Source organism: Temnothorax longispinosus, chromosome 6, assembly GCF_030848805.1.
Source record: "Temnothorax longispinosus isolate EJ_2023e chromosome 6, Tlon_JGU_v1, whole genome shotgun sequence".
Lineage (NCBI taxonomy): Eukaryota > Metazoa > Arthropoda > Insecta > Hymenoptera > Formicidae > Temnothorax > Temnothorax longispinosus.
In genome coordinates this window covers 15,811,660-15,826,178 of record NC_092363.1, presented here as the reverse complement: position 1 = coordinate 15,826,178, position 14,519 = coordinate 15,811,660, and the positions used below count along the sequence as shown (strand labels likewise).

Genomic DNA, 14,519 nt, shown 5'->3' with positions numbered 1-14,519 from the left:
TCTATTTAAATATATTTTTTGTTATCAATGGCAATTCTCCTTAAGCAGACTAGTGAACTAGTCTCGGTTACTATTTTCCTGTTCCGCTGAAAGTAGAGTATCGATCAAACGGCGAAGATAACGATTGTGCGATATATAGACGTCTTGGCGAAATTCTAAAATTGCGCAGTCCTTGCCACGCGGATAAGAATCCCGCGGGAGAAAGGGAAATAGAAATACGACTGCCGAGAAACCTAAACGGAGCGGTGCCCGCAGAGAACACTGGGTCACAGCAAACGGTGCAACGCCCTGACGTACTCCGTCCTCGTCCGATTTGCCTTACGCGCTGCAATGTCCTTTCTCGCTCACTCGTCTCGTGTGTATCATCGATTCACCGCTCGCTGTCATTCTCGCGATCGCGAGAATAGCGTAGGTCCGTCTCTCCCGCCGCCAGCAACGACTATATCTCGCCTGTAACGTCGACTTCCGTCCCACGAATACCAAGCTACTGTCGTACCGTTGCTGCCTCTTTCATCGGGCCAGCCACAGTATCTCGTTTTCTCTCTCTCGCGTCGCAGACGACCGTTTGTTTTCTCTTTTTCCCAGGTAGTCGTTTTCCAAACGCACCGGTCAGCTGCTCTCCCACATCTGGCTTTTCGTTGACGATGCATCTCCCATGGAGAGGGCAGATGTAAAAATTTCAAATTGATTGTTTACGAGTCGTGTCAAAAATTAATGTATACATTGCGCGATAATTGCCATTAGCTACTTCGGTCTTTAAATTAATTAAGTAAAAATAATTAAGATCATCGTCCAGGATGTTGATCAAGAGGTCATCGAATTGTTACTGCTGTATACAAAGTGCCTGTAAACATCTTTCGCGGTCTGGTGGGTTTCTTTCATTGTTTCTTTTTCTCTTTTTTTAATTAGATACTTTCCAGAACCAGATGCTCTTCCATCTCTCTCTTTTCTTCACAACGAATTGGAGCCTTCTTTGTTCTACCAACTTGAGCTTCCCATGTAGCTTTTTTCCTTCTCTCTCGTTCCCGCATATGTTTGTCACTGTCGCTCGATCGAGTAGAATGAAAGAACACGAGTCGTTCCTGTAGCTAACACATAGGGACAGGGGAAGACCATTTCCTGTCCGCCGCCGACATTATTCTCGTCAGCTGTTCGAAACAGAGATAGAAATGTTATTTCGATCCTTCTCTCGCGCATCATTCGTGCCGATGAATTCGTACGCACGCTATTAAATAGTTCTTCTCGGTTTCATCCCCTTTATCATCTCTATATATCTAGTTATTATCGAACCAACGCTCCGATACGCCGCATCGTACTTCATCTGCATAGTTGACCGACATACAGTATTACACGATATTAAGTTTAACAATAAAGCGCTTTGAAACGTACTTCCTAAAATTGAACAATAAATTGCTTCAAGTCTGGCTTCTCTCGTCGCTTCGTTGAAGCGATTTTCTTTCTCCGCCGCTGTTGATGACACGATGCTCTCTTCTATGGTCCTCTTCACGATGCGACACAGTGGAGGGCATCTAATTACACCCACTTGAGAGACCAGCATTCCCCTCGTCAAGCGGCGCTAATTAATTTGTGTGCGAGAAACCGACGACGAGACACGTGTGCCCAGAAAAAGTATCTCTTGGTGTCGTCGCACTTAGATTCAAGAGAGATCGTCAAGATGACGTCCCACTCTAGAGAGATCGTCAAGATGACGCTGAAAACTGCGAACCGGAGGTTACTAGTAAATCATTCGAATCACGAGTCAACTGCTATCGTCACTGCAATGTATATTTCGGTTTTTATAAAGATATAGATAAATGATACGTGTAAAATTGAATGAAATTGCGAGCAAATATGCGATAGTCACGATAGCAGATCCTGAATCAGGCAAGTACGACTGTGCAAAACATTTTCACAACCGCTTTTCTCCGGCAGGACTGGTTACGCGAATCGGGGAAGCAGAACCCGGTTCGAGGCAATGCAGTGATCGTAGAAAATCCAGCTTGAAACGCGATTTCGCTGTAACGTCTGAGGTCGAGGGCGTCACAGAAAAGAGTCGAGATTTGCAATAGTCATAGAATGACGATGATTCATTTGAAACGGTGATATCAATCGACTGATAGTGGTCATAAACAACCTGCGTCGGTATCTTAAAGATTAATTGAAGATAAATCAACGTTAAGGCGCAAAAGATTTTATTTCATTTTACTCGTATTTTATTTTATTAGTTTTTAAAAAAACCTTAAAACCATTATTTTTTATATGTACTATAATTATCACGAATAACGCTCGACGATCGGAACTCCGTAATGAACGTCGTGTAACTCCGGATGTGTTATCGCCCGCAGGCGTGATAAGGAGTGAGGCAGTGCAACGAGATACTGGGCGCGCATACGCATCGCTCGGGCGCGCGGACGACGCGCAGAAATGTCCACGGAGTCGATACGCGATGATCTTGAAGAGCGGTATCACTCTTGAGAGAAAATAACATCGTTCAACAAGCGAACTTGATTTTTCACGTCCGCTCGCGACGGTGATTTATAGCTGTGGCTGGTAAATGGCACGAAGTTAGTTGCCGCGAATGCCGAATACACATGTAGAAGACGAAGAGCGAACATTTAGTGAAAGGCAACGCGCGTCTTCCGTGGCCGAGATTTGAGTCTCGATCGACGATCGAGCCTAAGCTAAGTCACGAACCCCCGGGCCCCGGGTGTCGTATCGCCTCGGTCCGTTCCGCCCGAGCGGAACACCCGGTATACGCGCGCGATTATTCGCGATTTATTATTCGCGCTCGTGCGAGGAGCGGTCGGCTCACTCGGCTGTCGTTGTAATTTGTTTAGACTCGTGACGCACAGGCTCTGTCTCTCTCCCTCTCTCTTTCTTCCGATCTGCCGGACACGTCGACAGAAATGATCCTCTTTTGCCTCCCTTAGCTCAATTGAGCCTTTTTAACCGCAAGGCCCGCGTCTTTGCATCATGACGCGCAAGCTCAATTTCGTCCTCTGAATAGCGATACTTAGGGGATTACTTTACGAAACGTGTAATGCCAGCCAGGGATTTCTCAGGAGGATTCTCAAGTATCAAAAGGATTCCTAGAGAATCGCAGAAACTCGAATACGGATGGGGTCCGACTTTATCTACATGTGTATATCTTAATCCCCGGTCGCGGCGAGTTCCTCGTGAATGGCACTTGTGGACCGTGCTTAATTCGGCACTGTGACCCTAATTTAAGTCGTCCGGACTCCGAGGAGAGAAAAAGAGAAGAGAGAAAGAAAGAAAGAGAGATGCTCATCGCGCAAAAACGAGCGGAGCGCGAATCAAACGTTATATACGGATTGGTTTCTCTTGCGAATATCTTCGAAACCGCCGAATCGAAAACGACGAATCGTACCAACGGAGAAGAGAGACCACCATGTAACACCTTGAAATCCAGTTTCCCGCTGCCTGCACACGCTGAAGAACGAGAAATGTGAAACTCGCGTCACCGTTCAGGTCGACAGCAATGCGAGCGTCTTGTGGATTTTTTTTAAGGATCCCATTGGCTATTTACATGGCCACAGTGCCCCTTCGTGTTACAAAGAGCTCCTTTATGTCTCCGAGGCTCGACTCTTATTTCGCGAAAAGTGCGAACCGAGTCGGGGAGGAGAAAGAGGGACGAGGATGGCGCGAAAAAATTTTCACCAACTCTCACAATATCAGTTCTCGAAAAATATTTTCTAGTCTCACGAGAATTATCAAAATGATTTAGACTAAGGCTAATTAAAGCTTACATAACGTTCCGTTCTGCAAACGCATAAGTACGATATTTCTCGTGCCACTTCGTGCCGGGAGATAATTAACGAGCAAGCGTGTTGCAGTCGAAATTATAATATAAAACCGCTATCGAGCAGGTATATGCCTTGTTATACGGGACGGTTTCGCAATGACGGGATTGGCGTGTGCCGATGTCGTAATCGTTTGTCGAATGTGCAATGAAACGGAAAATCCGGGAAGTTTAATAAGGTTCCCGTTAGAAGAGAAAGGGTTGCTCTTGTCGGACGATAGTCGAGCTCGCGGGGAGGAAAGTCAAAGGTAGGTATACTGCAGGGATTTGATACGGCCGTGAAAACCGGCACGAGAACGTCGCTCGGCGCGATAAGTCCCTGCCCGCTTTCTTTTTACTGTTTCTTGACCTGCCATAAACCGTCAGGAATTTAGGTATCTCGTTTCGCATTAAACAAAAATTAATCTACCGCGTAATTTCGTCTGCTATAAACCCTTGTATAAACCTGACAGAAAAAGACTAATTTATTTATTTTTATGAAACGCTTGTCAGTTGATTGAAATAAGACGTTTATATAGGTGGTATCGCGCGATGGGATAATCTTATCAAAACATCTACGCCTATTTACTCGAAGTACAGTTCGATAAACGTTCAACTCTCTAGCGTGAGGCAACAATGATCTATTTTTGCGGCACTTCCGCGCGAAACGTCATCGTCATTTTCGGCGCTGAGTAATATGGGTTAAAGTTAACGCGCCAATCTAAAATACCGTCATCGTCCAAATTATATCACGTTACAGCAATCAGGATTATTGGACGAATAATATCGTAATTGCGGTTCGCTATTATTCTCGGTTTCCTAATGGATATTTTGTAAAATATTACATGTATTTCTGGTATCCAAAAAATACGTTTTTCGCTTCCTAGAGAGTCCGTTTTCATGTTCCCCGTGGATGAACGGCCACGTAAAAGTATCCCGTTACCACGGTAGCCCAGATACCGGATTACGGAGCACGAATTGTCAATCGCGTGCGAACGAGACGGGCTTCTAAAAGGCCTTTCAAATGTTGTGGCAAGGCGTCTAGACGGACTTCATCGTCTGATATTTGTTCGAAACACTAGAAACTCACGAGTCGGGTTTCCCTAGAAATTCCAACATCGCTCTTTGTTATCCTAGAATTCTAAGGAAAGGGACGTACATATAAACCTAAATTATTTGAGAAATTCTATTCTCTCGGAGTTATGTGCAGCAATAAAAATAAAAAAATTTCAGATAAATGATTTATGGTTGACTTGTGGCAAGGCGTCTAGACGGACTTCATCGTCTGATATTTGTTCGAAACACTATAGAAACTCACGAGTTGGGTTTCCCTAGAAATTCCAACATCGCTCTTTGTTATCCTAGAATTCTAAGGAAAGGGACGTACATATAAACCTAAATTATTTGAGAAATTCTATTCTCTCGGAGTTATGTGCAGCAATAAAAATTAAAAAATTTCAGATAAATGATTTATGGTTGACTGAAACCTGACGATGCATATTTAACAGAAAAAAAATAAAATACCAAAATATATTTATATTCGTTTTTTCATCAAATTGCTCATCTATTCGTATGAGATCAACTTACGCTGTTATCGTAACGTGTCGCCGTCCCATTAACATAATTGTTAACGGAGCCATAAGGCGTCGGCTCGCGACTGATCGGCATAATAGAGTAAACAAGCTGGCGCTACCGAGCCACTTAATCTTCAATTGCCACGTTTGTGGGTTACATTACGAGGATTCTCACGTGATGTGGTTCGACCGGCGGCGATGATAAACCGACGCTTTTAAACGTCTCTTACTCAACGTGAATCAATTTCGCGTTAATCGAACCACAAGCGGCGATAAAACATTATTCAACGAAAGAGCGGTTAGCGCATTCCTGCATCGCCATCGTAGCGAGAGGAAGGAAAAGATATCGACGAGATCGATAGTAGAGTCAGACTATAGAGAGCGAGAGCTCCAGCCCAGATTTCAGGGAACGTTCAGTCGTTACAGTCTCGATAAGGTTGCCCGTTTGTTGTAACAACACGTACGCTCCAATGAATCATAATATCGATAATAGCGTAATGCCGGCATGCCGAGCGGAGACCCGCGACGCGAGATGAATGACGCGAGTTTATATGTCTTTCGACCGCCTATTTACAGAATGTAAACCCGCGATGCATGCCACAATGAAAATGATTTCTTCCTTCGGTCTCCGCCGGTATCTTCCTGCCCGTCTCTCGAGGGGAGTCCCTAAAGGGACCGCGTTCTCGAGCGGAACGACAAACTGCGTTGCTCCATTTTGGCGGAAAAGGTTCTTATACAGATGTCTTCGCATGTGTTAGTAATAAATTACATTTCTTACCGAACTGGAAATTAGTTAGCGGAGAAAAGATTCAGTATTGAGATTACGGCGAAAAGAAATGGCGTTGCGAAATGGATCGACGTGCCTACTTATCGTAATCGCTAAATGAGATGTCCCAAATTAATGAGAAATTTGTGATTACCGGATGCCCATGGAAAGCTCTATTTTTTTCGCTCAATTACTACGGTAATTAACCCATTTGATACGCTATCGGCGTCGTATAATGGTTCGCCACCGGTGTTGTGAGTGATGTTAATTTTTTTAAATTTAACGCTCAATATATCTGAAGCTTTCTTTTTTAATGGATATATATTATTTCAAACGTTCGAAAGAATTTGCGTGTTTGTTATTGGAGCGCGCTTTAGTATTATATTGCATTCGTAATTATTATTCTGCTTGTACGTTTTTTATACTCTCGTAAGTGTATACGCAATATTTGACGATAAAAGACATACGTTTAAAAAAATATTCCTAGAATAAAAAGTAAAAAGAAATAGACTCACCTTTAATTTTGGTCTCTTGCGGATCTAGGGGGGGTAACCGCGGGTGAGTCTGTTGTCCCGGTTTCTTCAGCAGGACACCCACGACCTGCGGTGGCGGCATCATCATTCTCGCTCTTCCGAGAGCTTCCTCTCACTTTCGGAGCGTCAGTTCGCGTCGCTGGTCATACCGATATCGCACTCACACACGCACTCAATCGATGGAAAATTACTCTATCCTCGATCCCGCGTTTTTTTTCTTCCTTGTCTGATCTTGTAAGCGGCGGTTCGCCAACGTTACGGGCCTCGTTCGGGGTTGCTTGGCTTCTTTCGTTTCGACTCGTGAACGAAAATCCAAAATTCAGGCGGAATCTCGTCGAAGAAGCAGCTGTCGATCGTCGTTATCGTCTTGTTGGCTGACAAGCTCGGCGCGCCGTAACGAGAGAGGAGAGAGAGAGAGACGATGAAGGCGCCGGCTGGGACCTCCTTTCCACTGACGATGCTCCTTCTGCGTGCCGCCTCGTTATCGTCTGCTCGCTACGCACTCGGCCGGCCTCCTTGTTGATCGCGTCGCCCGGTATTTTTTTTAATTCGATCGGCGCGCGAACGTGACCCCGCGCATTCCCGGCGCGCCAAGAAGGACGCGAGCGTCGCGAGCTCCGATTCGCGAGTTATTATCGTCGGGAGCAACACTCGTCGCGCGATGTTTGCGAGCCATTCGTTGACGAGTTCATCAACGAGCTTAACCACAACTCGTCTCGTGTCGTGTGCCAATCGAGTCCTCCTTCGAAGGCTCAACTCCGTCGACGATCGTTTCCGATAGTTTCCAAGCGCTTGATGGAATTGACGATACGGCTGCTTCGACCTGCCATCGTCCCGCGCTTTTCTTCGCTTTTCCGTAATGAGGAAGAGGAAAGGGATGAAGGAAGAGAAAGGCGTCAACCAATCGCGTCTCAACCAGAGGTATGTAATTGTGTCACCTGTTACTCTCGAGATGCGCCTCGTGCGAGTTTCGCCTTTCGAGGACGCGACGTCGTAAACTACGAGTTTATCACGACACGTTGATAAGTCGTATCGGAGGCAACGTTAGGCCGTGAGAGTTTCTCGATCGAGACTTTCCAGTCGAAAGCGCGACGCTCGTCTCTCTCTCTCTCTCTCTCTTTCTCTCTCGGTTACGGTGTTTTCCGCGTGCACGATGACTTCGGCTAGACTATGATCCCAATCATAGTCGCGTTGCAAGATTAGCGAAATGCCAATACAATCACGATACACTTCGCGTCGACGTCACCGTATGTATCACTACCCGAATTTCCGGCACGTAACAACTGAACTTTACCGAAAAATCAGTGGCGGGAAAACCGAGGTCGACGATCTACTCGTTCTTTAAATGTCACTTCCATCCCGTCAACAAATCGCGATTTCTCTCGGAAGTTGAATCTCTCTCGCGATTATTACGACGGCAAACAAACTTTTGCGAGGCTCGGCACACTTTCGGTACGTCAACGCTCTGGTACTTGGCGGAAATGACCGTCACCCCGGTCACCCCCTGAACGCGAAGCGTTATCACGCAGTACCTCGTGCTTCGCAGGGGTGTGATCGATCCCTCGCCAACCCGGCGAGAGGACCTTGCACGCGCGTTAACCCGAAGTGGAGGAACGGACGACGAAACGTCGACGGTCGACAATACGACAGCTTGATGCGCGCGCGGCGAACAACTGATCGCGGAACGAACACGGCCGAACGAGAGAACCCATCGTGTACCCTACTCGCTCGCCTCGCCTGGTCCCCACTACTCTCACCATCTGCGCCGGTTATCTCTTTCTCTTTGAACCTGAAAAAGGGAGAGAGAAAGAGAGGCACGTACAACCCTTGGGGACCTTTAATCGTGTTTACGCGTGCAACCTTCAGGACGACGCGACGTTAATATTTGTGTATTTTTTTCCGTCGTGTCGCAACGATAAATACTGTTTCTTGGAAATCGATTTCATCAACCTGAATTAAATTCTGAATTAAAACCGTATAAACTATATAAAATCATAGAGAGTTTAGAAATGGATTTTATCGAGAAATACGAAGTTTAAGATTTTAACTGTGAAGAATTCCACACACAGAGCATTGCTTTATAGAACAGAGTAATGAATATACATGTACACTTATGCTTGTCTCGATATAGTTTTTTTCTTCATCGAGAATTACTTTTGATAATTGCACGAATTGGCTTTTTATACATTCAAATAAAGTTTAATCTGCCTTTGTAATGGTAGTGTCACAGTTGAGACAGAAAACCTAATCTTAGAGGCACTCTCTTTGCTTCTTGTTTATATGTATATTATATATATGTATTTATTTATAAATTTAAAATTAACATTGCCTATGAGAATCGTATTGTTTGCAATAATTCTTCAAAGGAGTGGAAATATTCTCCTCCTCGTGCCTAAATTTTTCTGATAGTGTTCTGATAGTTATTAATAATTCGTTTTCATTATTATATTATAATATTGCCTGTGTGCGATATACTACGCAAGCGCCAGGTTGCCTTTCCATCGACGGGAAGGATACGGAAACCTTTTTCTTTTTTTTTTTTTCAATCTCTTTCGCCGCCGGGACGCAGGATGCGGGAACTCGATCTCAGTCTATGACGCGCGAAGGTTTCAAGACCGCCGATCTATGACGATAAAGTGCAAATTAAAAATGCGGTGACACACTTTCACCGCTAAGTGCCGCTACTACCCGCGATGTAATGGTCACCATTCAGCTTCTGTCGGGGCAACAGAGCAAACTGTGTGTAAAAAAAAATCTCGCGTAATTGTTATGATCGCGAGCAAAATAGAGCTCGTGTCTCGCGGAGAAAAACCTCCCACGAAATGTAGCCTCTGAGCCCCGAGACGAGGATATCGCCGACATCGTCGTTTACCATTGGACCTATAGCATACTCGCGTGACTCAGTTCGCTCTCCCACTCGGTTGAGCAGCGATCTCATCCTTTTTCTTCGAAAATCTATTTGGGAGTGCAACGGAACTGCAACGCGAGCGGACAAAAGCACCCTACTGCAAAAAATAACCGTGTACCGCTATCGACCGCGTTATGCTGGAAATATCGCCCCTTATATTGCCCCGTGTCGTCGGGACTCGAACACCATAAAACTTCGGAAAGTATCACGCGATTCGCGCGCATGCAATAACGGCGACGACGTATTAGTGAAGTTTCGTGTATTATAATGCTCCGGCCCGGAGACTAGAATTCGGGATTCGAAGGACAAGAGGGCTATTTCACAACGGAGACACCATGCCATAGATGTAGGGACGAATAAAGAAGTAAGGCGGAACATGAACATATACAGACTCGTGAGACCGTTTCACAAACCGTGGAAAATTCGATCAAAGATACGAATAACGAAATTGATTATATAACAAACTTGTTCAATTTCGACCATTTTTTCCGTTTAACTGCGATGAAAATCTTATATCTTATTGGAGTTGCTTTATTGATTGCCGAGTTTAGTTCGGAAACCAGGTTGTTAGCGAGACAAATAGGTATGGTCGATCGCGTCGGAATAAGGTATAATTGAACAACGCGTCGATCCATATCGAGGCGGAGTATATCGCGCAACACGATGTTAGATATTTCATCGCTCGTGGCCATCGTAGTAATATTCCACGCACGTTTACCATAAACTATATGGACAAAAGGCGTACCCGTCGGATTTTCGCCGGCGCGGCAGCTGGCAGCGTTCATCTTTGCGCCAGACGAGCACGGATAATGAAGCTTTCGGAAAATATTTTTATCTCCCTCGCGGCACGTTGCAACGGAAAAATGCGATCGTTCCGCGCGTAGCCTGCCATATGAACGAAAGAGACGACAAAGCGAAACGAGAAGCTCCAAAAATATCTTATTCTTGGTTACCGTCGGACGTTGCGCGGATGGTCCGCGCTGCTCCGATTCTCCAGAGACAGAGAAACGATGTTTTTTTCGTCCTGAAATAAAATTCGCTCGCTGCCGCGCCCCGTGTGGATGTCTCTCCGTCTCCGCCTCGAAATATCGCGGATACGATATGTTTCATATCGTAAAGCCGAGAAGTTTAGCGACCGTTAACGTTCCCGGCCTCTCTCTTAAAATGCCGGATTTAAAATCCTGCAGGGTTGAAAAAGTTACGAGCTGCGTCGAATTGGCCACGTCGTCTATAAAATCGCGGCGTGATTAAGCAACGATGACTTTAAGTAAATTGCCGGTTATTTCGGTACTCTTGCCGACGGAGAGAGAGAAAGAGAAATAAAGAGATAAATAGATAGAGAGAGGTTGTTTTTCGACGGGGTATATAAGAGAGGTAATTAATTTCCCCCGCCGTGCTAGTTTTGTAATTCTCTGATGCCAGTCTTGAAAACTCACGGGAACGAGTCCTGAGTCACGGCACGGGCGCGTTTAACGTGCGTGCGCGCGCGCAACGTTAGTCACGGTGTCATTTAATTAAAATTGCTCGTTGAGCGTCAGCCGGTGCGAATCAAAAAGTTGTGCTTCGTATGAGAGACGTAAAGAAATAAATTAAATCTCGCTCGCGCTCGACGTTGCCTTTTAAGGAGCCTTTTAATACGTGCTCCGCCGTATTAAATTCTTCAACGCGCAAAATTAATAGTTTCCATAAATGTGGTGTGCAATTGTCTCTGCTTAGTTATCGTAACTTGTTCTCGTTTCCAAATTTTCGTTATGACAGTCAGTTTGCTGAGAATGTCCCGAATGCATTTGCGATGCCCGATACAGATAACGATAAGGATAGATTCGGACTACGCGCTTAGTACAACGAACATGCGATATATCAAGGCGCAACTCTTACTTTCACTTTTAAGGAAATACGTACGTACATTCGTTACGGCACGCTAATTTTACGAGTCGATTATAACGTGCTGATTAATTATTTCAAAACAGCCTCGAACGTGAAACGCGAAGTGAATCGTCGACTCCGCTTTTGTCACCGTCGTATATTCCAAGGACATTTCACAAAATTTTATAAAATTGCTTTTGATCAGTTTCTTTTGTTGGATCCGTATTGTCAGTTTTTCACAATCAGTACGCGACGAAAGAAAATTCGAGTTTTCATAATTCGCGCATTTTATTTGCAAATTTTTATCGTGAAAACTGCATCGCTTTGCCCGCGTCTTATCATATAATTTTAATTTAGATGGTTTCTGACGTGCGGCTTGTCTGTGCATTCGTTGTGCAAGCGACTGTTATGACTCTTATATTCGCGCACCATGAACGCGGTATATTTATTTTGCAATCGTTTCTTTACAATCGTTGCGTGTATAATTAATAATACAATATAAGTCGCGAGCACGTCAAAAATGACGTGCGAATGAAAATGTATTTTCACGATAAACAATAAATAAATTGTTGTAAAGTATGACACGAACGAACCCTTGAACGAGATATACTCTGTTATTGTGAAATTGTTCATTGAGTTATGAAGCACAGATAAATACAGATGTGGAAATATGACTACTATTAAATAATATTTATCAAATATTATAGCAAATATCGCTTTTGTTTCTTAATAAGTAACAGGCAGCGCTGATAAATTTTAGAAAATTGTACCAGTTTATTGTAGAACTTTGTAACATCCTGCGGGATAACGTATCGGCTAACGCTAAAAGTGAGGAAGTTCCATCGATAAGAGACGTCAAGGACTTTTGCTGATAAATATATTTTCAACCACATTGACTTATACTAAAATCGTGAAATAAAATATTAATATGTATAAATAAATATAGACATCTCATAGAAAATTTAATATCGCACTAAACATATATCTATAATGTATGCTATAATATATCTCCTACGTTGTTCCTTTTTATCTATCTTGTCTCGTTTATCAAATTTTGATTTCGCACAAAAAGGACTATTGATTTTATATATTCATATTACAAAATCGTGAATTAATTGATGATTAACGTTATTTCGTGTCTAATAAAAATTATACCTAATAAAGTAATATTATTTTTAAGGAAATTCTTACTGAATTAATCCTCTTAAAATTTTACGAGAATTATGAGTGTCTAAAACGAAACGCTTACTTAATTATTACATAGCAAAAAATCTCGGCAATCTCATAACAATCTCGGCACAATGTGCGACAATACAGATGCTAATTCGCGATGCGTCAGAAAGATTAACGCATAATTGATGAGCTACCAGAGACTGGCCAGAAAGTAAACTTTTTCAAGATATATTTTTACCGTGCTACGAAATAATAGATCGGAGTTATGTACGCAAGATCAGCTGTCATACATCAGCTGTCAAAGGAAGATTTCGTGACATTTGCCGTTACAAGCTGCTGATATAAACTCAATAGCGCCGCTGAACTTTGACATCCCGTAAACGTGACTAACGAAGCACTAATCAACGGGCCACAAATCTTCATTTAGTTTATGCGGAAAAGATTCGATGAAGCTGAGATGGAGACGCAATTTCTCTCTCAACCGGATGATGAACCCACGCATGCCTGAATCGTCTTCCCTGCATTGAATCATTTTTTATACACGTGTCGATGCCCGCGAGATAACACGGGGGAAAGTCGTCTCCGACGTTGAACCTGAATTATATGTTAATGTAACGATCACGCGATAAATTTTTCTAGCTCTTTTATCACGATATACTATTTTGATCTAGTTTTGTCATCAGGGACTATTCGGCTAATTTGCGTAGGCAACAATTGGTGCCATTATTCATCGTATTATATATCAAGAGCTATATACGTCTTTGCCATCCTGGAGATAACATTTCCTATCAGAATTGTTTAAGTTACGCAATCATTCATACTTGTGTCTTGTCACAGAAGACTGTATCAATTGATAAGAAATGAGTTTTGTATATTAACCGTAGAAAGGTTGATACTATAAAACATTGTGAACAGTACGATGTAGAGTTGTAGATCGTAAAAATATTTATCACACAATCTAATAATATTAATGGTCCATCGTGTACCGATAGTTCGCTATGGCTTTATCATTGGAGCTACGAATAGTGTTACCCAGCAAGTCGCGAACGTGAAAGTTTCCTGGTAAGAGAACACCGAGGTTCAGCAAAGTCGGTTTTCTTCAGAGCGATGGCGGTACTGTTTTGTCTGCAGGAGAAAATAGAGTTTAAGAAGAATACACCTAAAATTTGAATTTGGTCCATTTATATCATACTTGATATATTAAATTGTAATTGTTATTAAAACGAATATATATTTTTACAATGTGAGCAAGATTTTTCATAAAAGTATATTTTGCATATTTCCGAAAAAAATTCAAATAAAGAATATTTGGAAAGCTATTAATTTTTTATCCGAAATGAACGTGATGGAACTAGCATCCGCTTCTGACTTCGATTTAATTTTAAATCATTTTCTGTTATGTAAAATAGATGTTCTTTGCTCTCAGATATGTGAATGAAGAAATCAATTTTATAGCAATATCGCAATCAGTCTTTATAGAATCCATCTTACGTTCCGCCGATTTTTTCTATTTATTTCAATTTCGTTTCTCGACGCAGCCGGACACGTAAGTTACGCCGAGTACGTGTTTCCCCGTTAGAATAATATCTCGATTGATTAATACTGACGCACTCCAAGAATTTCTGATGTATTGTCCGTACCCGATCTGTGAACAGTGCTACTACATATAACTTCTATAAAGAGGAAATTGACGCTTCGCGAACAGTAGCTCTCCATAAATTTGGACAAAGGCAATAAAACATTGTTTTATCGTTTTCCCTTAACCGAGCAAAAGGAATATTTTTTTTATAGAACTTATACAGCATGTCTAATTTACCATTGAACATGACGGAAAAGAGAAAGGATGGAGAAGTTTATGGTTGATTATAAGAGGAATTATTCGCAATTGGTTCTCCCAGCG

General features: G+C 42.9%; 2 protein-coding genes across 2 annotated transcripts in view; one reads left to right on the top strand and one right to left on the bottom strand.

The window, feature by feature from the left end:
* Window positions 1-6,775, bottom strand: part of LOC139815238 (uncharacterized) — a 28,469-nt gene extending 21,694 nt beyond the window's left edge. The window contains exon 1 of the mRNA XM_071782018.1: window positions 6,655-6,775. Coding sequence (XP_071638119.1) covers window positions 6,655-6,760 — 106 coding nt within the window. The 5' untranslated portion in view covers window positions 6,761-6,775. The remainder of the gene's footprint in view (window positions 1-6,654) is intronic.
* Window positions 6,776-7,363: 588 nt separating this feature from the next.
* The window catches only part of LOC139815237 (uncharacterized), a 35,841-nt gene continuing 28,685 nt past the window's right edge, over window positions 7,364-14,519 (top strand). Inside the window, exon 1 of the mRNA XM_071782015.1 lies at window positions 7,364-7,593. Coding sequence (XP_071638116.1) covers window positions 7,532-7,593 — 62 coding nt within the window. The 5' untranslated portion in view covers window positions 7,364-7,531. The remainder of the gene's footprint in view (window positions 7,594-14,519) is intronic.